The following is a 27,033-nucleotide window of genomic DNA, read 5'->3' as shown; positions in this document are numbered from 1 at the left end:
AGTGACATCAGCATAAAGGACTAATCAGGACTAACAAATGCTGAGGAGACAGCCGAAATAATTCAAACATAGAAAATAATCTCAAATACTTAACATAAAATTAAGGAGGTTAAAACAGAAATGTTAAATCAAAATGTAAATTAAAAATGCAAAGTTATGATCAAAAAGTGTACTCATTCTCAAAGCAAATTTAAAAGACTTTTAGCATATACTCTATTAAAGCCTAATAATTTGAAGAGTTTCAAGCAAGATTGCAAAATATGAGAAAGGTTAGACTTACTAGTCATTTAATTTTAAATTGACAAATATTGTAAATGTGCACAAGCTACTTTTTTTAAAATGCATATCTCCACCCTCACCTTGCATTAAGAGCACCATTTGTGCAAGTTGTGGGTCTGTTTGGATTATTCTCAGTGATCATGATCATTTTATATCTGTGTTTTTTTTCTTAATATGATATTAGCCAATTGGTTTGAATAGATTTTTGTTTATTACACATACAAGAGAATAAAGTAAAAAAATATGACCATTGCCTGAACACTTGTATGGCCACTGTTGAGAGAAACATTTGTTTTTGCCTTGAACAAGGTAGGCCTGGGAATATACAAGACATCACACTGCTGAATGGACTTGGTTAAATACAGTTCATTAAAACAGCATAATAATTACTGTTTAAATTGTCAATACAGGAAAAGTTTTAAAGAAACTGAAACTATAACCAAGGCAGTTGAAAATGAAATGGACATTATAAGAAAAAAACAATGGGTGCTACCTTTAAATAATTAACATGCATGCATTGTGTAAATTTCCGTATCTCCGCATCTATAGCAAGTCCACAAGGTTAAAAAAACTCTTGGCATATTAGCTTAGCATATTTAAGAAGATATAGAAATTCAATTTCAATTTTAGCATAAAGATTTGTTTTAAGAGCTGGGTTGACTAGTGACTCAAAAGAGTTTGTGATCAGCAATGTAACGAATGGTACTTGTGAGCCTTCTGACTGTTTCACATATTTTAAATGAACTGCAAAGATCTGTCTTGTTTAAAACAAGACAAACCAACTCTCATTCATATCATACTGTGATGGCTACTGGACAGAACCACTCTTATGCCAGCCTACTGTATACTGTATGTGGAATCATTTTATTCTGTGTACATTCCTCTTGATTATCTGTTCTCATTTTCAGTATAGCACAGTATCACCATGTGTGTTCAGCTTCATTATATCACTCAAGAAAATGAAAACTAAATTAACATTCAGTGAGAAGAATGAAATGGCAAACAACCCTCTCCAAATGGAAGATGTTGGTGCTTATTTATAATTTCTGTGCACAAGACGGCAATTAATTTTACAGTTTGATTTAAAGACACCCAGCTCTCATTTACAAACACGTAAAGTTAATCAAATTAACCTGCTTATCTTTATTTTGATATATACAGAACACCACTATACAAAGTAAGCGAAAAGTTAAAGCAAACTAAATAATAAAATATTTCAATTATAAATAATGGGATGTCTTCTTTATAAATATTAAGGCATCTGGGGGATCTTGCAGATATTATTGCAGCCAAATGAGGAGAGCCCCTCCTTGAGTGGTCAGCATTTGAACTCTCATCCTATATATTATATTCCCACCTCAAACTTAATGTTTCATCACTCTCCCAGGGCAGGTTCTAACTTTTTTGCTGCTCTAGGTAAAGGTGAAAATGTTGTACCCAAACCACATAGTCTCAAAGGTAATTGCTATACGTATGTTGTGTGGAAGTGCTTTGGGGATGGGTAGGACGACCAGATTTTCATTCCAAAATGGGTCAGAATTTATTATTCCATCCAGTATGGTCTACATAGATGAAATCAAATTGGAATTGAGGGGGTTTGTGAACGTTGTAAAAGTGTACATTTTATTGAAGGGCTGGAGGGAGCCCCCTTGGAATTCCTTGCATGGTCTAAACATGTACATTAAAATGAAGACTTTGTCTCCATTGTCTGAGTGTTAGTATAGTGGTGTTTGTGTATATTGTCAAATGGCTGCCTCCAAGCCCTTTGCCACCCTAGGCAACCACCTAGTTCACCTGTGTAATAGAGCCAGCACTGTAGTCACCCATATCTACCATCTTAAGGACAAAGTTTAATCCCAGTAAAAGGTTTAACTGATCCCTAATAGTAACTACTAGAAACAAACAATAAAGTATATAAGTGCTTGTGTTTGCTTCTGTTAACCTACTGACCTAAATCACCCTGAAACTGCTTTATAAAAGTGTTGGTCTGTAAACGTGTAAAGCTCATCTCTATAACAAAACTGCTATTTAAAAAAAAATAAAAAGGCATGAAATGAGACAGAACTGTACAAAGCAGTGAAGATACACCATCTGGAACATATTCAAAACTTTCCAAACTTGAACTGATCGATGGTATAGTAGCCAAGAATCATACAAACAACCAAAGTGATGAACACCACTCTACTGAACTTTACAAGTCTTGCACAGTTGTTTACACACATATTCCATGGTTGATGCCCAGGCAGATTGAACCAGTAACCTTGTAGCTTAGAGTCCACCTTGTTAACTACTTTGTAACATTAGAAATAGCACTAACTACTTGTTCAGGACATCCTTTTCATACGATAATATTGAAACTCTGACAGCAGAAACCTTCAAAGACCAAATGTATAAATGATCCACATTAGTTCGAACCACTGATGGAAAAGCATCTACTGAGCATATCTTCAAATTAAAAATGCATTAAATTGGTTCTAGTTAATTGAGAACCTTTTTAAACAAAAGCTGACACTAATCAACTACTGCTGATCATCGAAATTTGCCATAGCATTTTTTGCAGTAAAAATGCCATGTTCACCAAATATTTTCTTGGATATTTGCAATGCAGCTGGCTAATTTTTTTTTCCCAGCCACCCATGAGGCTTTCCAAGGCTAGTGATACATCACAAAGCTGTAGCAGCCATGTGCAGAACTTTCGTGCATGCATACTGTTGCATGTGTGTCACTACTCTAGTTGGATTTGGAAAAAAGTTTAAAAAAAAAAAAAAAAAAACTTGCAGTATTTTAACTTGAGGGGTACATTAGGTGATCATAATGAGAATATTACGAAAGTGCTTTGTTGTTCTGCACATTGTTTCTTTATTGTTGAATTAAGCATAGCAGAGCCCAATGAGTATATAACGCTGATATCTCGTATTACAGGCTTTCTGGGTGTACCAGTATGCATACAATATCTGCTGGTACTCCAAAGTTCAAAAAGGGAAGTGCCAGTGCAGAGTAGTGCAAACTGATTGTCAAGGCTCTGTAGCCAACACAGCAGTTGCACATCCATATAATGGAAGAGGGCCAACAAGTGCACTGACAATAGAACTCTGAGAGCACAATTATATCTACAGTATATTTTTTTTAACAAATTGCTAGTTTGTGTCTAGCACGGTAGCGCAGTGGTAGCGCTGCTGCCTCGCAGTAAGGAGACCTGGGTTCGCTTCTCGGGTCCTCCCTGCGTGGAGTTTGCATCTTCTCCCCATGTCTGCGTGGGTTTCCTCTGGGTACTCTGGTTTCCTCCCACAGTCCAAAGACAAGCAGGTTATGTGCATTGGCGATCCTAAATTGTCCCTAGTGTGTGCTTGGTGTGTGTGTTTGTGTGTGTGTGTGTGTGTGCGCGCGCGCCCTGCCCAGGGTTTGTTTCCTGCCTTGTGCCCTGTGTTGGCTGGGATTGGCTCCAGCAGACCCCCATGACCCTGTAGTTAGCATATAGCATGTTGGATAATGGATGGATGGATAGTTTGTGTCCATTTTGTTTATGGTTATCATTTCATCTGCATGTTGTTTGAGGTATGATGGCACAGTGGTTAGTACTGCTGCTTCCTTGCTTAGGACATTTTTGGCCACAATGATTGGTTCAGGGTAGTTGGCAGACATTTTCCCTAGCCCTTAGGGACGCTTAAAAGACCACAGCACTATCATAAGTCACTTAAATCTAATTCATTTCCTCCTTCCTCATTGACGTCAGTGCATTTTACTGAGTTTAAGGAAGTTTATGAACATTTCCACGATTTCACCAAGCTCACAGTGAAGCCAACACCACAGAGTTCACTTATGACCACCATGTAATTTTGGCATTGTTACCTTTTGGATAGAAAGCTCATCGGTGGCTCCTTCTTTGAGTTTTTGTCTACCATTTCATTCTTGGCATTTATAATCATATGCTTATTTTCATCAATTTAAACCACAATTTTTATTCTTTAATTTCTTACAACCTTCTTACTAGTCTGAGTTTTAACCTTTGACCACACAACGAAAAGTCTGTCTTGTATGAATTTTAATTCAAGAAAATTTTGTCCTACAGAGTAAAATAATCCTTCACAGCATTTAGAAACATCCTGAGGCCTAATCTTAGCGCTCAACTAAATATGTTGATTGTTTCAAAAAGGACAGAATAGCCATGCATTAAGAAGTGCTGTATTAAACATTTCTTAAAGGGAGATCTCATTTTACTGTAGTGATAGGGCTGGCACAATAAACTGTTGTGTTGCTGAAATTACTAATTTTTATACATTGAATGTTACCATAGGTATCAAATTATATAATAATTGCATTGTTTTTGCAGTATGTCTAAAATATACTGCTTAGTGCTTTAGTCTTCCAAGTTTGAATTAATACAAGTTTGAGTATTAATTTGATAGACAGTTTAAGTTTATGGAAGAAACCATTAAGATACAATTTTCTTTAAATTGTAACAATCAGTGAACAAACATGATTTTATTATTGCAGTAGATGACTAAACATCCCAGTTTGAAGAGCTTAGAATGCCACTGGTTCTAAAATCGTTAGGAATTATTATAGTCTAGACCCACATCACTGATGTGTTTTCTCTTTATTAAAAAAGAGTCACAATCAACATTTTGTCATAACTTTTTTGCTAACTTCTCTTCTCTCACCCTTCAAATATATGTCCGTCATCTCAGAACTGATTTTTGTCAGAATACAGATTTAGCTCTCACATAATCAGCAAGTGAATATACAGAGAATAAACACCACAGCAGAAAGAAAGTTTTGGTCACATCTGAGCCACAAGGTTTTTGGCAGATACAGCATTCTTTTGCCACACCTGATTTATCACTCCTCGCAGTCTCTATCTTATTGTATTAAAAAAGAATCAGATAATAAAAAAATAGCCTGAACCATTGAATAAGTAGCAAGTCCACCCTTTTCTCTCACTACTCATTTATCTCTGGTGATCAGGATGCTTTGCATGTCATAACGCATCATGCATTAGCACTTCTGTTCAAAAAAACAAAACCAGATGGCATACACAACTTTTCTTGCGTGCAGCTCTGACACAGAGACAGACGGAGCTGGAAGCACTCGTCCAAAACAAAGCTTCAAAGAAGAGAAAAAACAATGGCCAAAAACCTCTCTGTCTCTCTTGAATATGCACTTTTAATCAAAGTGTGCCATTTAAAGAGGTAGTGGGACATTACACATACAGCATTGAGAGACTAATTCCAAAGTAAAGATGTAATTCTTGCTCTTTAGTTTCTGCCAAATCAGTTTAATAAATCATAGCTGATTCTGAGTGATGTAGTTTTGACTAAAATTATTTGACCTTTGTCTTCAGCATATTTATTCTGCTCATCCTGATTCAGTTTCTTAAGTGGTTTACTGGAGGTGCCATAAATCTCAATAATGATTATTTTTGTAAATTTATATTTGATCACATTTTACACATTTACTGTAATTTATATAGTCCTGGATGAGACAGTGTTATAGTTGTTGCTATTCTTGACTCACAACTACAAACTTCTGGGTTCAAACCTCTTTCATATTGTCCTTGTGTCACTGAGGTCTTTCTTTGAGAACTGGCTTTCTTCCCCAATCCAAAAACATTCCTGGTTAGGTTAACTAGCAACTCTAAATTGGCCGTTTATGGCTATATGTGTGTTTGCATATGTGGCTGTGACCTGCAGACAGCTGACACTGTGTGCTTATGATTGACTAAGGGAGAAATTGGACAAACTGACACCAAATCTTTGCTCTACTAGCATACACAGCTTGTTGCTTTTATCATGTTGTCCATATGTGTCCGTTATCTGTTTGGCTTAATCTATTCAGGACAGTCTTGCCTCTCCTTTCAGCCTTTAGGCTTTGTGATCCTTACAGACATCTTACAAACCACCTTTTGCCCGTCAGGGTTCACCTTTATGACATTTCTAAGTGTTTTCTGAATGTCCTTAGTTCCAGTATGTCTCCAAACACTTGTTCCCATTTAAGTGTCAAACACTCAAAAGTGTTTCTGGCCTTCCCAGACTTTATATAAATAAAGCAGGATCCTAGGACTGCAATGCTGAGCATCCCTGCTGCCTTTTAACAGCTTGGAGGATGTAATCTGTGATGCTTAGTCTTTTTTTCATTTTACAATGTTGACTAAATTCAAAACGGCTGTCTAAACAGGCCTTTTGGTTTGGATTACCCAAACCCTGCACTGAAGTGCACCCCAGGCAACATTTTCTGACTCAGGCCACCTACTAAGGTTGCCCCCTTCTCGGCCTAGTCTTTTCTTCCTCTCCTTAGAATGTCTTCTTGAAAACTCTTCTGTTTACATGCTGTGAACAAAATTATACTTAGACAAAACAACAATGCTTTGCTTTATGTTACTTAGTATGGTAGAGGAAGGAGGCCCATTTATACAGTGTATAAGAGTAAACAATGAGCCAAGTTTTCCAAATCAAAAAGGTAAACATGTTGCAGCACTATGGTAAAACACATTTATCCATATCAAAATCTGAAACAATTTTCAGATAAGCTATCAATCCATTATTAAAGTCACTTAATCCAATTCAGGGTCACAGGGCAGCATCGAATACAAGGCAGGAACCAACTCTGGATTGTACACTCACACATGTCCACTTATGCACCAGTTCAGGATTTACCAAATGATTTAACATGCATGTGTTCACAGCACAGGCAAAAACTGGAGTACCCAAAGTAATCACACAGACACAGGGAGACAATGGAAACTCCACACAGACAGTGACTATGTTGTGATTTGAAGCTTTGAGGCATCTGTATTAACCACATTGGCATTGTGCTGTCCTGCATATACGTTATTATACATGAGCATATGCATATTGCATATTTTTTTCTCTTGTACAGTAATGTGAAAAAGTAAGCACAACCAAATGCACAACCAAACAAAGGGCCGGATGGTAGCACAGTGGTTGCGTTTCTGTGTTACAGTGAGGTGACCATTGTTCCCGTCCCAGATCCTCCCTGTGTAGAGTTTGCTTTTTCTCTCCATTTCTGCATGTGTTTTTACTGGGTGCTCCAGTTTACTCCCACAGTGCAAAGACATGCAAGGTTAGGTAATCTGGCAATGCTAAATTGGTCCTAATGTGTGTTTGGTGTGTGTGTGTTTGCCCTGCAATGGACTGGAACCCTGTCCAGGGTTTGTTCCTGCCTTGCTCCATATGCTAGCTAGGATTGGATAAAGCGGATTAGAAAATCACATAACACCCAATTACATGCTTTTTTTTTAACGTGTGGACATTTTAAAATCTGATCTTCATTTGAACAGCATCTATAGATTTGATATTAATTTGAACAGCATCTACAGATAAAGGCGATATAATATAACACATACTATGCCACATTTACATTTTGTTGTCTACTATACAATTTAAATAAACAAATGCAAATTTCACATGTACAGCCCTACACATGTGTGACTACCTCAGACACCTAAAATTTCACTCAGGAGATCCAGATCAGGTGATTGCTATTAGAACATCATTAGCAAAGATCTTGGAGGAACCTCTCTTTTTTAAGCCTATCACATTTAGTTTAGTTTTCTCATTGTTTTTGAAGTGTGTGATATCACCATGCCTCGATCAAAAGAGCTCTCTGTGGCCTTCATAAAGAAAGTTAAAGATGGCTATGCACCTGGTGAGGGATTTAAAAAGATCTAGAAATAATCGGAAATCAATTGTTCCACTGTCCAGAAGGTCATCTATAAGTGGGGAGGATTTCAAACAACTACAAACTTGTCCATGCCACTCTACCCCAGCAAGTTTAGCACCAGAACAGAATGTAAGGTGCTGAAAGATTTCACTAAGAACCCCAGAATTTCATCATAGGACCTAAAGGCAGCTGTTGCCACTGTTGATGTCGAAGTTTTTCAGATTACCATTGGAAACAGGATGCACAAATTAGGTCTGCATGGAAGATTTGCCAGGAAAATAACTTTGCCATCCAGAACCAACATCAGGGCAGGAATATGTTTCTTCCCATGAATACCTTGTCAAAGATCAGCACTTCTGGATCAATGTGTTCTGAACAGATGAAGCAAATATAGTTATTTAGCTACAGTATCAGAAGATATGTTTAGTGAAAACCAAAAACAGTACTTGATCACAATAAGCTGATAGCAACTGTAAAGCTTGGTGGTGGAAATGTTATGGCTTGGAGCTGCTTTGCTAAAGCAGGGCTTGGACAGCTTACCATTTCAGAATTTACTTTGTATTCTTCATTATTCCAGTTTGTACTTAAGGATGTTGTGAGAGCAATTGTCAGAAGATTGAAGCTTAACAGAAAATGGCCCTTGCAATATGACAATGATCCTAAATATACCAGTAACTTCACAAAGGAATTGATGAAAAGAAAGAAAAGAAGGGTTTTGGAATTGCCAAATCAAAGCCCAAATATGAATCTTATTCAGATGCTGTGGAATATTTGAAATGGGCCGTCTGCACATGACACCCATTAAACATCATGCAGTTGAAACAATTCTACATTGAGGACTGAGAAATTTTCTCCCAGTTGACGTCAGAGACCATTAGGCAGTTATAGGAAATGCCTACTTGAGGTTACTAATGTCAATAGGGGCAATACCAGCTATTAGAGCCATCATCTTTATCTAGAGTGTTGAAATGAAGATACAATGTTGAAATGTTCACATATGTTAAAGAAAAGAAAAAAAGTAGACTGGACTGAAAGTAGAGGCTGCAAGCAGAATTAATCTTTGGACATTTACACAAGTCATTCTTCTTCTCAGCACTCACATTCTTTGTCACCAGTTAACATTTGGGAGCAAAACTATGTAAGGCCATGGAAAACATGCACACAGTAGACCTCTGATGCCAGAATCAAACCTCATTGTGATGTGGTAACACACTTCTTACTCTCCCACATTGCCTCTTTAATATTGTAGTTTATTTATTTTTTTATGTAAAAACACAAAGGACACGGGCATGAAGAGTTGAGGACCATAGTGGAAACCTTGTTTAATTATAATTGTTCAAGACTTGAAATGTTAACAGGATGGGACAATCGTGTTTTGATTTTTCATTCTCTAGAGTTCTATTCAGAGAAACAGGCTCCATCTCCTTCAGACACAGGTTTGAAATGAATGTCGACTTTTGGCGTGCTACTTTCTAATATAAATGACAGGGTGGAAGGGGAAGAACTTCTGGAGCTGATGAGGAAGTGATGTTGGATGTCTTCCTAGGCTTCTTCCTCCACTCTAGGGTTAGAGAGGAAAAAGTTGTTAACAACGATGACACATGTCCCCAGTTCCTACCAGTGCACAGCCCTTAAATACAGCCTTGACACATGTGCCTGACAACTCCATTTTTAATGTTTTGGTGTTCTAACATGTATTTAATATCTTTAGGTGATGTGTAGTTCTTGGCACTAGAATCATTTGTGGAAAAAGCATACTACACTATACTATATATATTTTTATACAGGTTTACAGAATTGCATACATGGTGTCAATTTTTGTCTTTCACATACAAGAAAAGTTATGTCTGTAAAGTAATATTTCTGATGGTGTTTCCATTTAGGTCGGCATTCATAATGACATGGCATGCCATCTGACTTGAGTAAATAACCAGGGGCCTCATGTATAAACGGTGCGTACGCACAGAAATGTTGCGTACGAACCTTTCCACGCTCAAATCGCGATGTATAAAACCTAAACTTGGCGTAAAGCCACGCACATTTCCACGGTAACTCATTCCTTGGCGTACGCAATTTATCCGCCCGGTTTTGCAGACTGGCGGCACCCAGCGTCAAAGCAGTGCTACTGTTCCTGTGTGGTTACCCTTTCTTAGATCCACATCCACGGCGGAGGCTTTATCAAATACACTGAAATTAACCGCATATCGTTCATAAATTTAATGCATCTGATTGTAATTAACCTGTAACAATATAATGGTCCACAGAATGGTCAAACTACTGTTCCTGTGTGCTCATCCTTTCTTTCTTAGCTCCACATTCCTGACGCGGCTTTATAAATACACTGAAATTAACTGCATATTGTTTATTAGTGTAATGCATCTGATTGTAATTAACCTGCTGCAATATAATGGGCCAGGGAATAGCCATAGTATTCCAAATACCATAACTGCTTTAGCGTTGTTACTCTCACTGCATCTTGTTCTTCTTTTTACTGTTCCCGTTAAGGGTTGCCACTGCGGATCATCTTTTTCCATATTACTCTCACTGCACTACTCGCAGTATTTATATCACTGTATCTGAGTGTGAATCACAGCAGCAGATGATCGGAAAGAGAATTATCGGTATACAGTTTCAAGTACACACTACCTCAACCACGGCAAAAAGCGTCAAACCCTTTCCTGTACGGACCTCGCGTTTCAGAAACAGTTTCATCCCAAGAACTATAAACGCACTCAATCACCTCACTGTAAACTTGCACTACAGTTATAATATTGCACAACCTGCGCTACTTTATAAAGCGCGTATCAATATCATTTTTAAGATGAAATGCAGCAAAATATGTTGCTTATAGTATACAGATAAAACTTTAACTTCATTTAAATAATCTGTATTGCTAATAATTAAACATGTGAGGACACGGTGCCGCAGCGTTTAGCTAGTTCAAGGATAGCTCCTGCCTTGCGCTGTATTCTTGCTGGTGCTGACGCGACACTGGAAGGATAGACGAATAGAATAATTAAACATATACTACGAAGATATTTCAATGTTCCTTAAAAGTTTTGAAGAATCGGCGTTCTAAGCTTACAAATGGCTTAACGTCTATTACAGAGCTGATTGTGTGGCGATTGGAGAAAGAAAAGTATGGACAGGAATTGGAGGTTAGTACGTTTGAAAGAGACAGTACTTCTGTAATAAATTATTTCATCGAAGGTCACACATGGTGCAGCAAGCCTCTTGCGTGAGATATAAACAATCACTGCGGCACCGTGTTCCCATGTTTAATAACATGCTTTCATTCCTATCATCATGAAAATGATATCACGTATACATCTCAGTATTTTAATTATTCAGAGAGCTGTAATATCTCGAATGTAATGCATTCTGTGTCCTGTCGGAGAAAGAGAAAGAGAAAGAACGGAAGCACGTAGTGATTCACACACATAGAGCACATAGAAGATCAAACACAGAAAAAAGCATTTAACATGCTACTTGAGAAACTAGTAAAATAAACGATTTTAAGATTAAGTTTATGATGTTCTACTTTAATGGCAAAATAAACTACGTGATTAAAGTGGAAATTTCGAGATTAAAGTTGACATTTCGTGCTTTTTTCCCCACTGTGTGCCTATGCTTTTTGTTTGTACCCTAATACGCTTTCATATGACACTCAGACGGTGGGCTACAACTCGCCTTTTCACAGCGACTTTGATATGTGATTTCTTTTTTATTTCGGGCACTGTGCGACTTTGTGAATTTGATCTTTCGAGTTTTTCCGACACTCTGTCACTCGATCAACTTTCTTTTGTTGATTATACCACTGTTTAAACCAACAAATAGTACGTTTTTCCTTTGCCTCCACTTGGTATTCGCTGAAATTCTTATATTTTCCCCTGTGCTTTTCCCATTGTCTTTTCACAGAAGGCTATTTATATTGATTTGCATATTCAAATTATGGGAGGAGTTGGGGCGGGACAGAAGGCGCGTGCACGTGCGTTACTTTTCACGCAAATCGGGATTTATGTAGTGGAAGAACGTGAAAGTATGCGTGCTCACAGATTCCTGCATCTGGATTTTTCTGTGCGTACGCACAATCCCGCTTTTGTGCTTACGCCATGTTATAGTGTGAGTTCTACGCACGGCGTTATACATGAGGCCCCAGCTCCTTTTCTTTTCAGGATATAATCCAAGGTCCCTTACAACCTGTTTGTACAAAAAATTAAATACTCAAATAAGAAATTCACAGTTTATAAATAATATTATAATGCATAATAGAGATAATTAATTTAAACTGTAATTGCTTTTGTTTCTTCAGGTTTTATTGTGGTCTGGGACATATGACCCAGAAAGAGAAAGAAGAAAGGTAAGTTTATATTTTTGAAATAAGTTAAAATGACAGTGTATATTATTCAGATGCAGTAACAACTTTGATTTTTTTACACATCTCTTAAGAATTACATTAGGGAATTTCTAAGCTGTAAATTTGGATTGGGTGTGCTAAAGTTCTCACTCAGTTGTGCTATCAAGTAGTCAGACCGAAACTGCACTAAAAATCAAGGTCTAAAGTAGAATTTCTATTTTAGCAAACAGAGACAGTAAAACATACTAAACTTTAAAACACATAACAACCCCATATGGCCATTAGTAAATGAGTGATAACCATTCTGTGTGTCATTAAAGCAGCTTTCCTACAGCTCTCACTTATATGTCTCACTTATATATTGGTCCCTTGTCCCCTTGCCAAGGGGATTCTTGTTTCAGGATCCCTTTCCATGATTGTATATTTCTTGTACCCTTATGGAGTTATATGCAAGGCCAGAGGTCACCTCCACACTGACCTGCTGATCAATGCCTGCATCATTGAAGAGGCTGTAGCAGAGCACCATATGTGTCACTATAGATCGCACAGCCTCAGCACTTCTCTCTGGATACATTTGCTGCCATGTAATTGGGTGAACATTCAGCAATCATCCCTGGTAAAACATTCCTTTCACACAATCTTGCCCTTCACACAAATATGCTGTACATGCAATGATTGGTTTAAAGATGAAAGGATGTCTGGTAATGCTAACTTCCTTTAAATTGAACCATATTATGGTATTGTTAAATAAAATTGAAAATTGAACTTGATATTTGTAATATGTAGCCTGGCTGGGACACCTCCACGCTGGGAGGACTGGGGGAGCCAGAGCATTATCTCACCTGGGATGCTAGATGGCAACCCCCCTGGGTTGCAGCGGTGCCTCGGACTCTCACAGGGCTTCATGAGAGTTGGAGTGTGGTGCAGCCCTTTTGGGATCCACAGGCGCCGCCAGGGGGTGTTGCAGCAGGAGCTGCTGAGCCCTTTTAGACTTCTCTGCCACCACAAACCGGAACTGCTGCCGGAAATGAGTAATCAAGCATGTGGATCCCTTCCGGGGGGTTTATAAAAGGAGCCAGCAGCCACTACTTGGGGAGCCAGAGTTGGGAAGAGGAAGACAAAGCTTGACCAGAAGAGTGGAGGAGAAGGAAAAGGGTGGAGAAGCAGTATTGTTTGTGTGCTGTGCTTGGACTGTGTGTACTTATGGGGAATGGGGAAAGCGTTTTCCCACGAGGGAAAAAGAAAAAAAAAACCTGTGTGCCTTGAACTTATGTCCCACGCTTGTCTGTGTCGGGTTAAGCTGGCGGTGCCAGCCTGGTGGTCCACAAATAACTCAAGATTCATAAACATATCATAGTCAATTGTGAACAAACCAAAAAGCTTCTGGGATTTCTGGATGTCAGTTCCTTTAAGGTGCTCTTATTTTGGTTTAGTAAAAAATATTTCATGTTACAGTAATTTTTTGCAGTATGATAATCTCGAATATAAAATACACAAATAGCTAGTAACAATGGCAAAGCCACTTGTCTTTTATCCACAGGAAAAAGTAAAAAAAAAAAAAAAAAATCTGTGGTATTGTTTGCTAACTACCAAATACGGAGCAAAACAGTTTCTTAACTTTTTTATGAATTTGGCAGACATTTCAATTGAAACAATTGAAATCTGTTGGATGCAGAGAATTTTTAATGTGGTCATAATGAAAACAAATCTCCCTTTGGGCGGCACTCTTCTTGGATCACATGTGAATTGTTACTCTTTCCTGGCCTGAAGGAGACTAGTAAAGGAGTTGGGGAATGACTCCTTCCCTAGTCTAAATTATGTCTGATATTCTGGGAATATTTTTTTGCCCTCCAGACCAGAAACCTGTACTTTACGTTTAGGACATGCACTCTGACAATTTCAAAACTGCATCACTTTTAAGTAGTTGTGGATGACATTTAATAGCATATTAGATCAAAGGGACTTTATGATGAAAAGTGTTACAGATATAGCCTACTTTAACAAGAATGGAAACAATCAACCAGAAAATAAGTGTTCATCTCCTTCTTTTTCTTTCTTTGGTGTGTTTTGGCTTTATATCACTTTCTATGCAAAAATGTTAAAGGATGCTCAATAGCTTGCTGCTGCTTATTCTTGAAGTGACAAACATATGGGTCTGAGGAAAAAGAGCATTGGGAAGAAGAATATACTTAATGCCACCATCAGTTCCTCAAAGGGATGCCACTAACCTTCTTGGGCACATCCCTTTCAGATGTGTTATATGATGCATTATCACAGTCTTCAAGAGATGATCCTTCCTGAGCAAAGTAACATGGCCACATTTCACTGAAAATCAGCCAGTAAGACAAGAATAAATGCATGTAGCACTCCAAATGAAATGATCTGCCCAAAGCACAGAGAAATCTCTTAGTTTGACGGAGTATTTTTAAGATGGATTATAGCCAAGGAATGATAAGTTACTTAACTATGGTTCAATGTAGATGTATTGTAAACATGGTTCCATGTTTCATTTTGGCTACAATTGCTAAGTACTTGTTCTAATTAGTTATAGTTGAACTAGTTTGAAATTGTCCATATTTTGACAGGTATATGTTTACATCCAGCTACTGTTTAATGTTTGGGACAAAGACATGTTTTTCCTTGATTTATCTCTCTGCTCCACAGTTTAAAATTACAAAGAAAACAATTCAGATGCAATTAAAGTGGACATTTGCAGACTTTAATTAAAGGGTACTTAATCAAAAGCTTGCATATTGTAATCTTTTTAGTTAGCCAATAAAAGGTGTCATTTTGATTGGCTTTTCTCTACATTCATAATGGCTAACACGGTACAACACCCTAGTACTAAGGGTACTTACATACATTTTGGTTGCACCAACTAGAAATGACAACACCTTTTCTACATTGCCCCCCCCCCCAACATATTTCAGGGCACCATATTGATTGGGGCATAGCAAGGGTAGATATATTAAAGCTGATATATGTAGGTAGTACTTTGTTGCATATCCCTTGTATGTAATAACTGCCAGAAGTCTGTGATTCACAGACATCACCAGGTGCTGAGTATCTTCTCTGGTAATACTCAGCCAAGTCTCTAATGCAGCTATCTTCAGCTCTCGCTTGTTCTGGGGGACTTGTCGCTTTAAGTTTTCTTTTCGGCATATGGAAAGCATACTCAATTGAATTTAAATCGGGTGACTGGCTTGGCCATTCAAGATTTTTCCATTTTTTAGCTTTGAAAAACTCCTGTCTTGCCCTAGCAGTATGTTTGGGACCATTGTCTTGTTGTAGGAGGAGGCACCGTCCAATGAGTTTGGAGGCATTTACTGGAAACTGAACAGATGAACTTTTTCTCTACACCTTAGTATTCATTGTCAATGAAGATAAATGTCCCAGTACTTGTGGGAGCCATACTGTACATGTCCAAGCCATAACACCCCAACCAGAATGTGTAACATATGAGGTGGTAAGCTTTGGATCTTGGGCAGTTTGTTTTTGTCCCCACAATTTCTCTTGCCGCCATTCTCATATGGGTTTGTCTTTGTCTCGTTTGTCCACAAGTTCTTTTTTCCAGAATTCTGAAAACTATTTTAAGTACTTTTTTTGCAAACTGTATTCTGACCATCCTGTTTTTGTGGCTAACTAGTGGTCTGCATCTAGCAGTATTGCCTCTGTATTTCTTCTCATGAAGTCTTCTGCTGATAGTAGTCTCTAACACATCCACATCTGTCTCCTGAAGACTGTTTGTGATCTGTCAAACAGGCATTTCGAGCTTTTTCTTTACCATAGTGAGATTCTTCTGTCATCAGCAGTGGCGGTTTTTCTTTGTCTACAAGTCCCTTTGCGATTACTGAACTCACCAGTGCGTTTTTTGTTCTTAATGATATTCCAGACAGTTGATTTAGGTAATCCTAAGGTTTTATTGATGTCTCTAATGGGTTTATTCTTGTTTTTCAGTCTCATAATGGCTTCTTTGACTTTCATTGGCACAGCTCTTGTCCTCAAGTTGAAGAATGGCAACTACAGACTAGAAAGGTAGCCAGCCAGAGTATCTTATACCTGCACTAATGAAGCAATGAAGCACTCCTGAGTAATCACAAACACCTGTGATGCCAATTGTCCCAAATATTATGGTGTCCTGAAATGGGGGGAACCGTGTATAAAAATTGTTGTCATTTCTAAAAGGTGTGACTGAAATGTATGCAAATACCCTTAAGTTAAAGTCAGCAATATGCACTTTAATCATTTGTGAATTGTTTGATTTGTAATTTGAAACAGTGGAGCAGAACGGTAAATAAAAAAACAACAAAAATGTGCCTTTGTCCCAATCATAGTTGGCACTATGTTGGCACAGTGGTTAGCACTGGTACCTCACAGATCTAGTATCCTTGATTTATATTCTGTGGCTGGTTGTTGTCTGTATGAAATTTATATATTCTCCTTGTGTTTTTAGGTCTAATTAGTAATTTCCAGATTGGGCCAGTGTAAGCGTGGATGGGTGCAAGAGTGGGACCTATGATAGAGTGATGCACTGTACAGGTTTGGCAGATAATCTAGAAAGTGTTGAATCATTACAGAGGGATGTGGACTGGATGTGGACGAATTTTAATGTTTGCAAATGTAGGGCATTACACAATAGGAGGTTTGAAAATACAGCTGATTAGAAGGACCTGTGAAACATGGTGGACTCTTCATTCTCTACAGCTAGATGGTGTACAGGTTCCATTATAACTATAAACTCAACTTGATGTTACTTTGGAAAAAATTAGATCAATTTGATTGATAAGCCACTTTGAGCTGAATCGCCTGTTCTCATTAAAATTATTCTACTGTATCTGGCTTGGACCCAGTGCTATGTGGATAGACTCATTAATTGTGACCCTGTTTTAGATTAAAGGGTGTGAGAACATTATATTTTCCATAGTTTTACCTGTACTCCAAAGAAATGACATTTGTTTGAACAATTTAAAGTTTGAGGCAGTGCGCGTGTATGTACTGTATAACCTACTGTAAACCTTTCCAAAGTTAGTTACTACCTTACACCCAATAACACTGGAATAGGCTCTGAATCCCTACATCCCTGTCTTGGAAAAGGTGGGTTCAGAAAAGTAATTAGTGGATTTGCTGCACTTAATGATAAGCAACCTTGTATGAATGAAGTGATAAATGGAAACTCTGGAGATTTGAAAAAAATTAATTGGAGTGTTTTACTATGAAAAGTTGTAATGGCATTCTTAGAAAGTTGAAAAAGCAAAATCTTCTTTTTCATTCCAATAATGAAGCTAATTTCTACTTCATGATTAATTTGTATGTTCCTTAATTATTTTGAAAGGTGCTATATAAAGACTGATTGATAGATTTTAATATTCCTGTATAATTGTGAGGTAAACTGAAACATAATCTCTAAAGGAATGTTTCTGGCTTCTGGCGTTTTTTTTCCATTGATAGTTTATCTTTACCATTTTAATGAGTTTCATTCACAGAATTAAAGGTCTACAGTAATGTAACATTTCAGGCTTTTCAGTAGTGGAAAGGTCGACCTGACATACCACTTGATGTGTGTCTGTAATCATCTGCTATTCCTCTCTCTTTTACTGTGGCAGCAGCTGTTCACTCAGCAGAGACTCTCCTATTTTGAAGAGCGCAAGTGCATCCCACGCTCTTTGAGCAGCATGTCCTTCTCTTACACCCTTGAAAGCCTGGTGACATTCAGAAGAACTGGCATTGGCTTGTTTGCTGCTGTGGATTTTAATTGCTTATTTCAGTAGACCACACAGAGGTGCTTGCAGTGTTTTATACCTTACGTGCATGGAAATGATTTAGAGTAGCAGTATTGGGGAAAGGGGTATGTGATTTCAAAGTAGAAAGCCAAGCATCCATCTTAATAATGCTAAAATATACCATCCATAGCATTAATTTAGAAATATTACCATGAAAGCATGATGATATTTGGAAAAGATGCCCCATGATTGTTAAAGCAATAGGGTTTCACAAAAAAAAACCTTATTGTTTGAAATGATTACTATTATTATTTAATAATATAATAATTTTAAAGATGATAATCGTATAATTCTTCAAAACTCCACCCATGATAGTAATTTTAAGGAAGCAGGAGGCTATGTTTAAAGAGAAAATTAACGTTGGAGAATAAACTTGAATTTAAAAGTGCCACAGTGGAATAGGCTATGCAGGAAATTGCTGCTAAATTATGGTGCAGTGCTGTGTCTTTGACTTTTGACCTACAGTATAATCAGGCCCACTTTTTTAGTTTCATTTACAGCAATGTACACACTAATTTTTATGTGTTGGACTTTCAGTTTTGTCAAGAAGGGGAGGGGGAGTATATTCCTATTTTTAAAAGAGACACAAATCTATTTGTTTTGCTTTTGATTAAACTAAACTAAGATTTTTTTTGTCATCATTAGTAATGAGTGAAACAATTTGTGCAAAAATTTATTTGCAGAAAAATTTTAGTGTTTTGCTTTGCAAAAAAAATTGCAGCCATAGTTTTGCCTTTGCCATAAGAAGAAAGGCATTTAGTTCCTGTCTGGGAGCATTTAAATGCATTAATTCAGCATGCACCTGCCTGTCATTTAGTATTTAAATAAAGAAAAAGAAAAGATTTCCTGTCACATGTAGACTTTTTTAGCCACTAGATGTGTTCTCATAGTACAATGACTTTGTCAATTGTGATGAAAGACTGCATTCCTAAGCAAGCATGTGAGACAGATAAGAAACTTGAAGTTCTAGGACTCCTCAACCTCTTCTTCAGGCAGGAAAGAGTGGCTGCCATTGAACAGGGCACAGAGATTTTAATATAAACTGCACAATGGGGTGTTTTGGTGTGTCTTTGTATAAAACATGTGGCACATCACATTTCTATCTATTATAAAAAGAAATCCTGTCCTGGAAAGCAAAAGCAAGGCTATGATACGTGATCTTCTCGGAAGACATTTTAAAGACCCGTGAGACCAAAGAGACTTGCCACGGTGTGTCTCGCGGGGACCATAAACATGAGACATTGTGCCAAGAGATTGACCCAGGACCGTCTCGCGATGATTCTTGCAAGACACACTCTACTTACAATCTATCAAATAGGACAATAGGCAGCAAAACATTCAGTCTTGTGAAGGATTTGAGCATACACAGATCCAGGGCTGTCAGCGCATATAAAGCATATAAGGACAGTACGTTATAAATGAAATGTCGACATCTAAGCGAAGAAGAAAGCAGCACGGAGAAAAGAGACTCAAATGCGTTGGAGAGAAAAAACAGCAAAAAAGAATAATCGAGGTGCAAATTCAGAAAATAAGGAAAGTAATTATCAGCCCGGAACAAGTGGAATTGAAAAAAAAGCATGTCCAGTCCGGCTCAGAATTAAAAGACAATGAGTAAAAGACAAAGTAGAACTTCATAAAGACATTTACAAACGTTGGCGCTAAACACATACAGAGCAGGTTAGAGACTATGAAACCAGTGAAATTAGAAAGGCTCAAAAAAAAAAAAAAAAAAAAAAACGTTGGCGTTATACACATGTGGAGAAAGTTAAAGGATATGAAAGTAGGAAAATTAGAAAATATAAAAAAAAGAAAGTAAAGATCGCAGTAGTACAAACAAACAAACTGCCTCATTTAACTATGCACCAGTCTAACTTTGGTTTTGCACAATAATTACTACACTATTGCACCTTAATACTTAATTCTACTTTATTCACATAATGTTTCTTATTTATTATGTTCTACTATACTGTTATCTTTCAATCTATGACTTTTTGTTAATCTAACTGATATTCTTCTAACTTTGCACAGTTTTGATAAGCGGATCAGGATGCATTCCACTGTGTGTTATTCTGTATAACTATGCATGTGACAAATAAAGAATCTTGAGAATTTCAAAAACGGAGTTTACCGCACATGCATTTATTGGTTACTTTGTTAATGTATATATATTTATCCGTCTGCTTATTTAAAAAGCTAAATTTACCCCAGGAGTCAAAAACGTTCTGTCTGGCCCTTACTTACTTTTTTACTTTGTAAAAAAAATTTACTAACTGCTGATGATATAAATCGTTTTGTCTGTGCTGAAATTCCAAACAGAGAAACCTATCCTGACCTCATTAAAAAGATTCTGCATATTAGGACTCGCAAGATTACAAATATTGTTTTTACAGAAGTTCTGAAATAAAAGTGAAACTAATGAAATAGCAACAATTCAAAGAAAAAAAAATCTTAAAAGTGTGTATCCGGAAAACCAAACACGGGGGTTGGCGAGCGAAGCGAGCAGGGAACGAAACCCCCTAGTAGAAAACAAAAAAAAAATGCAAACGCAATGTGCTCTTCAAAGGTGATGTGACTGAGAGGCATAAATAGGATTGAATCGAGTATATGCACACGGCAGTGCTGACGTACAGTGGAACTTCGGGTCACGACCGTAATTCATTCCAAAACTCTGGTCACAACCGATTTGGTCGTGACCCGAAGTAATTTCCCTCATAGGATTGTATGTAAATACAATTAATCCGTTCCAGACCGTACGAGCTGTATGTAAATATATATATGCTCGCTCATGCTCTCTCGCTCGCGCTCTCTCTCTTTTTTAGGTGATATGGTTTATCATAGTGACTTACAAATAATATTTGCTGCCATATTTCTTAATCTTGAGAGCTGGCAAATTAAGCCACCTGCTCAGAATCATCCAATTAATCAATGTCTTGTAACCCTATGGTTTTACAGTCTGCCACTTTTAGCCAGTATGTTACCCTTTCTGAAGTGACTTGAGAAATGTACTTGAATGAAAACTTAATCTAGTGCCTAATTATCTTCTAAGAAAAAAGCAAAATAACAAAGTTACTGTGTGAGGTGTGCATGAAGAACTCACGCTAGCTACTGGCACAACTGCAAAGACCATCTGTTTAGGGTATTCCACACTGGGCAGACAGGTGTTTTATCATTTTGTACTTGTATATTTACTCTCTGTGAATGTCTGCTGTATTTAAATGGATGACCATTTTTCCCTAGTAAACCGTCATCTAGCTTTGATTTTTCCAGTCCCAAGGTGATGCCAAGATGTCCCAGATCACAGCACATTTTATATGTTCTTCATGGAAGTCTTTATGCTTTTAATGTTAAATTTTCCACTCATTTGCTACATTTACAGAAAAAATAAACATGCCTGAAATAGTTCAACAGTAAAATTTCACTGAAATAACTTATAAAACTTATGGAGCTTTTTCTGGGTATACCAGAGTACAGATTTGAATCTCTAATAAACATGTCTTAGAATTTGTCAGAAATTTGTTGTTAGCAAGGAGCATGAATGAACCTGTCTATCTATCTGTGTTCATTTGACAAAAAGAATTATTTGTGGCTGATTCATAATATTTGTTGCCACCGGGATACACATTCTGAGGTAGTTTCAGGTTTTGTTAGGCAACCCCTGACCTCATTCATAAAGACTCATGACATGACAATATAAGGTTACAAGGTCAATAGGATGAATGAGTGAGCACAGCCTTTCACTTGTATAACACTTGATTGAACAGGGAATCTGGGATAAAGCTGTCACAGCTGACCAGGAATTTTTATTGTGAGTGTTTGCTGAGAAAGTAGTAGGAAAACTGGAACTGAATAAAACACATTGAGGTCAGTTTGTTTTGTACTAATATGTGTATGCCTTCTGCTTATTTAACAACTATATTAAAAAGCCTGTTTAATTTGCCACCATCTGAACATTTGCACTAAAAGTCTTGAGGTTGACAGTGGTACATGTCATTCTTCCTTATACTTTGCATATTATGATAATCTGTATTGCTTTTTCTTCCAAATACCTTTACAAAAGTTTTGCGTATCACTTCCTACTTACCATAATGCAACAGCATTCCATACCTACATGGGTTTTTTGATCTTGTCACAAGCCCATGCCAATCATACAAACCCGACCAGACTTGATAAGAATATGCAACTCATCATGAATAAGTTGATAATGCAGTAGAGTTGTTTTCTTAAGTAAAAGTTTTTAGCTATAGAGTTTACTTTTCCAGATGTGAGTCATGAGCTGCGATACAGTTAACAGAATGTCTTGCTGCATCCATTCAATATACTGTAAATGTAGTGCATGTCATTGGCAATTCAGATACTATTTTCTTTTACCTTATAATAAACAATAATGCCATGCATCTTTGCAGATCTAGTGCAGCTAGGAAAACAATTTGTGTTGTCTTACAAGTAAAAAAAAAATCTTTCTGTTTTTGCTGGTTTCTTATGCAATTATTTTTTCTCACAAACATTTCTTCATGGTAAATGATACTTTTTAACAAAATACAGACATATGTGTTGATTGTGCACATAGCAGATTAAAAAACTGTCAGGATGAATTTAGTAGAAAGGCAGTGCAGAGGAGCATACTGCTGATGTACTGCTCCAGAATCCTGGATTTGACTCCCATCTTTCTGTGAAGTCTACACTGTTTCTTCTTCCTTATTCCAGTTTTCTTCCACATTCCAAAGATGTTTATTAGGTTGACTCTTGAGCCTCTGAATCGATCCATTATGAATAAGAGTGGATGTGTGAGAGTGGAGTGTGCCCTGCAATAAGCTGGTGCTCTATCTGGAGTTTGTTCATGCTTTTCTGCTGAGATATGGTGTATCTCCCGCACCCTGGAACTAGCATAAGGATGGATGGATGGATTTCAGTGGTCAGTTGTAACAGATGTGCAGCAATCTAAATCACTCCCTTTTCTTTTGTGTATTTACTGTACCTGCTACCGTTTCTTTGATGGAAACAACTTAATGCTAGCGCATCTAGTTTTAGGTCTGGTTTTCAAGTGTTTTGAAAAAAAATGGCTTCTTCCATGCCACACTTCCATGTAGGCTCTTCTTATTAACACTAGAATTACCAGAGCCTACGAAAAAACTCGTAAATCTGTCCCATCTTAAATCGCGTCTTAAGTCCGTTTGCACCTCTCCGCCAGAGTCCTTTGTCATCTAAATGTGCTGATAAACACAAGCTACTAGCAGCCAGCTATTCCATCCCCCCACCGACTTAGAACGAATTTCTCCTAGCTCATGCCTTGCCTTGATTTGATTATCTGGGATTGAAGTGGAGTTTTAGAGTGGAAATAATATAGTGTTATTTGGAATACACGCATTTCATGTGTGTTCCGTTTCTATAGTAGTCTGTGCAAACACATTTTTAAAACAGAAATGTTTTTCGTATTCTAATAGTAAATGACAAAATGTAGGCATAAACTATATAACGCATGAAGCCTGAAGTCCATATATCAAAGAAACACTTTCACAGAAGGTACAAATAAGAGAACACGTGCACTTTTATTCAAAAATATAACTGCACAAAAAAAAAAGCCACGTTAGCATGCCACATTGACACTCTTACTACAACCACCACAGTGGTGTAATGGTATCAGCTCCTGACTGGGAATCAGAGGGTGGCGAGTTCGATCCCGCACGGCTCCACTTCAAGAAGTGAACTGCTCTTATTCTTACAATTTTAGAATAACAACATAAATTTGATTTCAGTCTGTAACAGCCGGTGTAACTTATGATACTGCTAAAAGTTAGCTTTTTTTTTTTTTTTTTTTAATTCACTTTTCATTCTCGCAGTCGCATTCAGAATCAATCCATACAACCCCATCTGACACAGCTGTTTTCACATAAATAAAAGTGCACTTTTATTCAAGACTATAACCGAAGAATAAAGAAAGCAAGTTACAGTTGGTGGTTGATACAACAGCTTGCGTGGTGCAATGCTAAGAACTGCTGATTTCAAGTGATGGTGAGATACGAAGAAGGCAGCTTCGCCAGCGTTTGTGTGTCAGAACCCTTTTGGGGGGGGGGGGGCGGTAGTATGCATCGTGGTACACTGCAGACCTATAGCGCATCTTTATGTCTGATGGGGTTGTATGGATTGATTCTGAATGCGACTGCGAGAATGAAAAGTGAATTAAAAAAAAAAAAAAAAAAGCTAACCTTTAGCAGTATCATAAGTTACACCAGCTGTTACAGACTGAAATCAAATTTATGTTGTTATTCTAAAATTGTAAGAATAAGAGCAGTTCACTTCTCGAAGTGGAGCCGTGCGGGATCGAACTCACCACCCTCTGATTCCCAGTCAGGAGCTGATACCATTACGCCACCGCGGCGGTTGTAGTAACAGTGTCAATGTGGCATGCTAACGTGGCTTTTTTTTTTGTGCAGTTATATTTTTGAATAAAAGCACACGTGTTCTCTTATTTGTACCTTTTGTGAAAGTGTTTCTTTGATATATGGACTTCAGGCTTCATATGTTATATAGTTTATGCCTACATTTTGTCATTTACTATTAGAATATGAAAAACGTTTCTGTTTTAAAAATGTGTTTGCACAGACTACTATAGAAACGGAACACACATGAAATGCGTGTATTCCAAATAACACTATATTATTTCCACTCTAAAACTCCACTTCAATCCCAGATAATCAAATCAAGGCAAGGCATGAGCTAGGAGAAATTTGTTCTAAGTCGGTGGGGGGATGGAATAGCTGGCTGCTAGTAGCTTGTGTTTATCAGCACATTTAGATGACAAAGGACTCTGGCGGAGAGGTGCAAACGGATTTAAGACGCGATTTAAGGTGGGACGGATTTACGAGTTTTTTTGTAGGCTCTGGTAATTCTAGTGTTAAATACATTGAAGACTGTTGATCCAACAACATCATTTTTATTACCGCCACTGACTTGAGTTACTCAGAGTCATAATTGATTTTGGAAACATCCTTGTTTTCTAATAGCCAAATTTAGAGGAACTGCTGGATCTGGGTAATGTAACAATAGTTTTAATGGGGTTTTTTTTTCAGTTCATTAGGTACATGTACTGTACATTAGAATAAACTGAGTTCCGAGATAGGTTCATTGTGTTTAAAACAGATTTGTATCCATGCACAAATTTGAACTAGTCAGATCTCTAATCATAAACTGTTGATCTTTTAAAAGAATTTAAAGTATTATCAGACTTAAAGAGGTAAAGGATACATTCTAAGATAAATGTAAATGTAAGGCAAGTAATCTACTTATTTCCAGCATATGTGGAATCCACCAATGAAGTGTAAGTGAATGAAGTGAAATGTATTGGTTGTAGTTGCAAATTATTACGGTATTTCTTTTGTGTGGCAATTCCCTATTTTGATTTTATATACAATAATTGAAATCTTTAAAGTTTACCAGTTAATGTACAAATCTTTGTAAGTCTGTAATTTTTAAAAATCCCAAATAGCACTATTTTAAACTCAAAATCTTAGAGAAAATTACTAGGCAATGTATACCCTTAATATACTGGGTAGTTGAATCATACTAACTACTTCAACTTCTACTTAGTTTTTTGAATTGTTCATAACAGTAGAGTAAGCTGTCCCAGAAGTGTGTTGTCTAGTTCAGTGAAACACAACCACTACTGAATTCTCATTGTATTTTGGGTGCAAAGGTTTGGTTCATGACACTAACTGCTCAGCCTGAAGTATTTAAAAGTAAATGGTCAGTAAATAGTCAGTTTTTATTGCCTTTTATCTTATCTGTTAGATTTGTTAGAGTGTTTTCTGTATATTAAATTAGTATAATCCTTTAATTGTATATAAAGTATTGTTGTATATGGTAATGTCCGAAGCAGTACTGCTTCATTTATAGCAGCAGAAATATACATGTCATCTTCTGTAAAGAGAAACTGTACCAGACCATGAAGCCTGGCTAGCAACGTGAGCCTACATTTAAAGTATACTGTACATTTGGATGAGTTGAAATAGAAACATATGTAGTAACTGGTGATAAAACAATGCTATTATAATAAACAAGTCCATAATCTGAAAAAGTAGTAGCAAATCAGGCAATCAGGTAATTGACGTGAAGAGCAAAATTGAAAATACAGTCGAAACAAAAGTAAAAAGCACGAAGTCAAAAATACTAGATAACAGGGTATCTCCCTAAGTGATGGATGTAGCACTGTGCACACATGCCATAATCAGACTTCTTCCTGAACATTAGAAAAATTTAGACGAGAACAAGTCATTCAGCCCAACAAAGCTTGCCACTCCAATCCAATTCCTCCAAAAATAACATCAAATCAACTTTTGAAGATCTCTAAAGTCCTACTGTCTATTACAGTACTTGGTAACCTATTCCATGTGACTCTGGTTCTCTGTGTGAAGAAAAACTTTATAAAGTTTATGCAAAATTAACCCTTAACAAATTTCCAATTGTGTCCTTGTGTTCATGTTGAACATATTTTGAAGTAGTTGCCGTGCTAATTCCTTTCAGAATTTTGAACACTTCAGTCATGTCACCTCATAATCTTCTTTTACTTCTTTGACAACCTCTTCCTCTGTAAACTTTGAAAGTTAACTTTTTTTTAAAGCTAGTTTCATTCATAGCTAACTTTATCAACGAGCTGCAATGCTTCAAAAAATCGCATAATAGAATCATTGACAGAAAATTATTAAAATGACACCTACATTCTAAATCTACGGGTCATTAATCCTATACAGAATAAAAATAATACAGATTAGAAGCTGAATCTTTCAAGTTCTGGAGAAAAACATATTGTGAGAAGCAGCCCGGACACAGACAGACGGACATCATATTTTCACCCAACACATGTTTATTTACACTATATACAGTCCAAATATGCACAAACCCAGTGCCTCCAGCACCTATCCCCCAAAGTCCAGGCCTCTCTTC

The 27,033-nt window shown here is 37.1% G+C and overlaps 1 protein-coding gene across 2 annotated transcripts in view; it reads left to right on the top strand.

Annotated features, from left to right (window-relative positions):
- Positions 1–27,033, top strand: part of si:dkey-100n23.5 (uncharacterized) — a 667,944-nt gene that overhangs the window by 345,750 nt on the left and 295,161 nt on the right. For both annotated transcript variants that reach the window (XM_051926134.1, XM_051926133.1), the window contains one exon: positions 12,272–12,319. In XM_051926134.1, coding sequence (XP_051782094.1) covers positions 12,272–12,319 — 48 coding nt within the window. The remainder of the gene's footprint in view (positions 1–12,271; positions 12,320–27,033) is intronic.

The sequence above is a fragment of the Erpetoichthys calabaricus genome, chromosome 4, assembly GCF_900747795.2.
Source record: "Erpetoichthys calabaricus chromosome 4, fErpCal1.3, whole genome shotgun sequence".
Classification (NCBI taxonomy): domain Eukaryota; kingdom Metazoa; phylum Chordata; class Cladistia; order Polypteriformes; family Polypteridae; genus Erpetoichthys; species Erpetoichthys calabaricus.
Note: the sequence above shows the minus strand (reverse complement) of the source record. Positions and strands in the feature narration are given on the sequence as shown.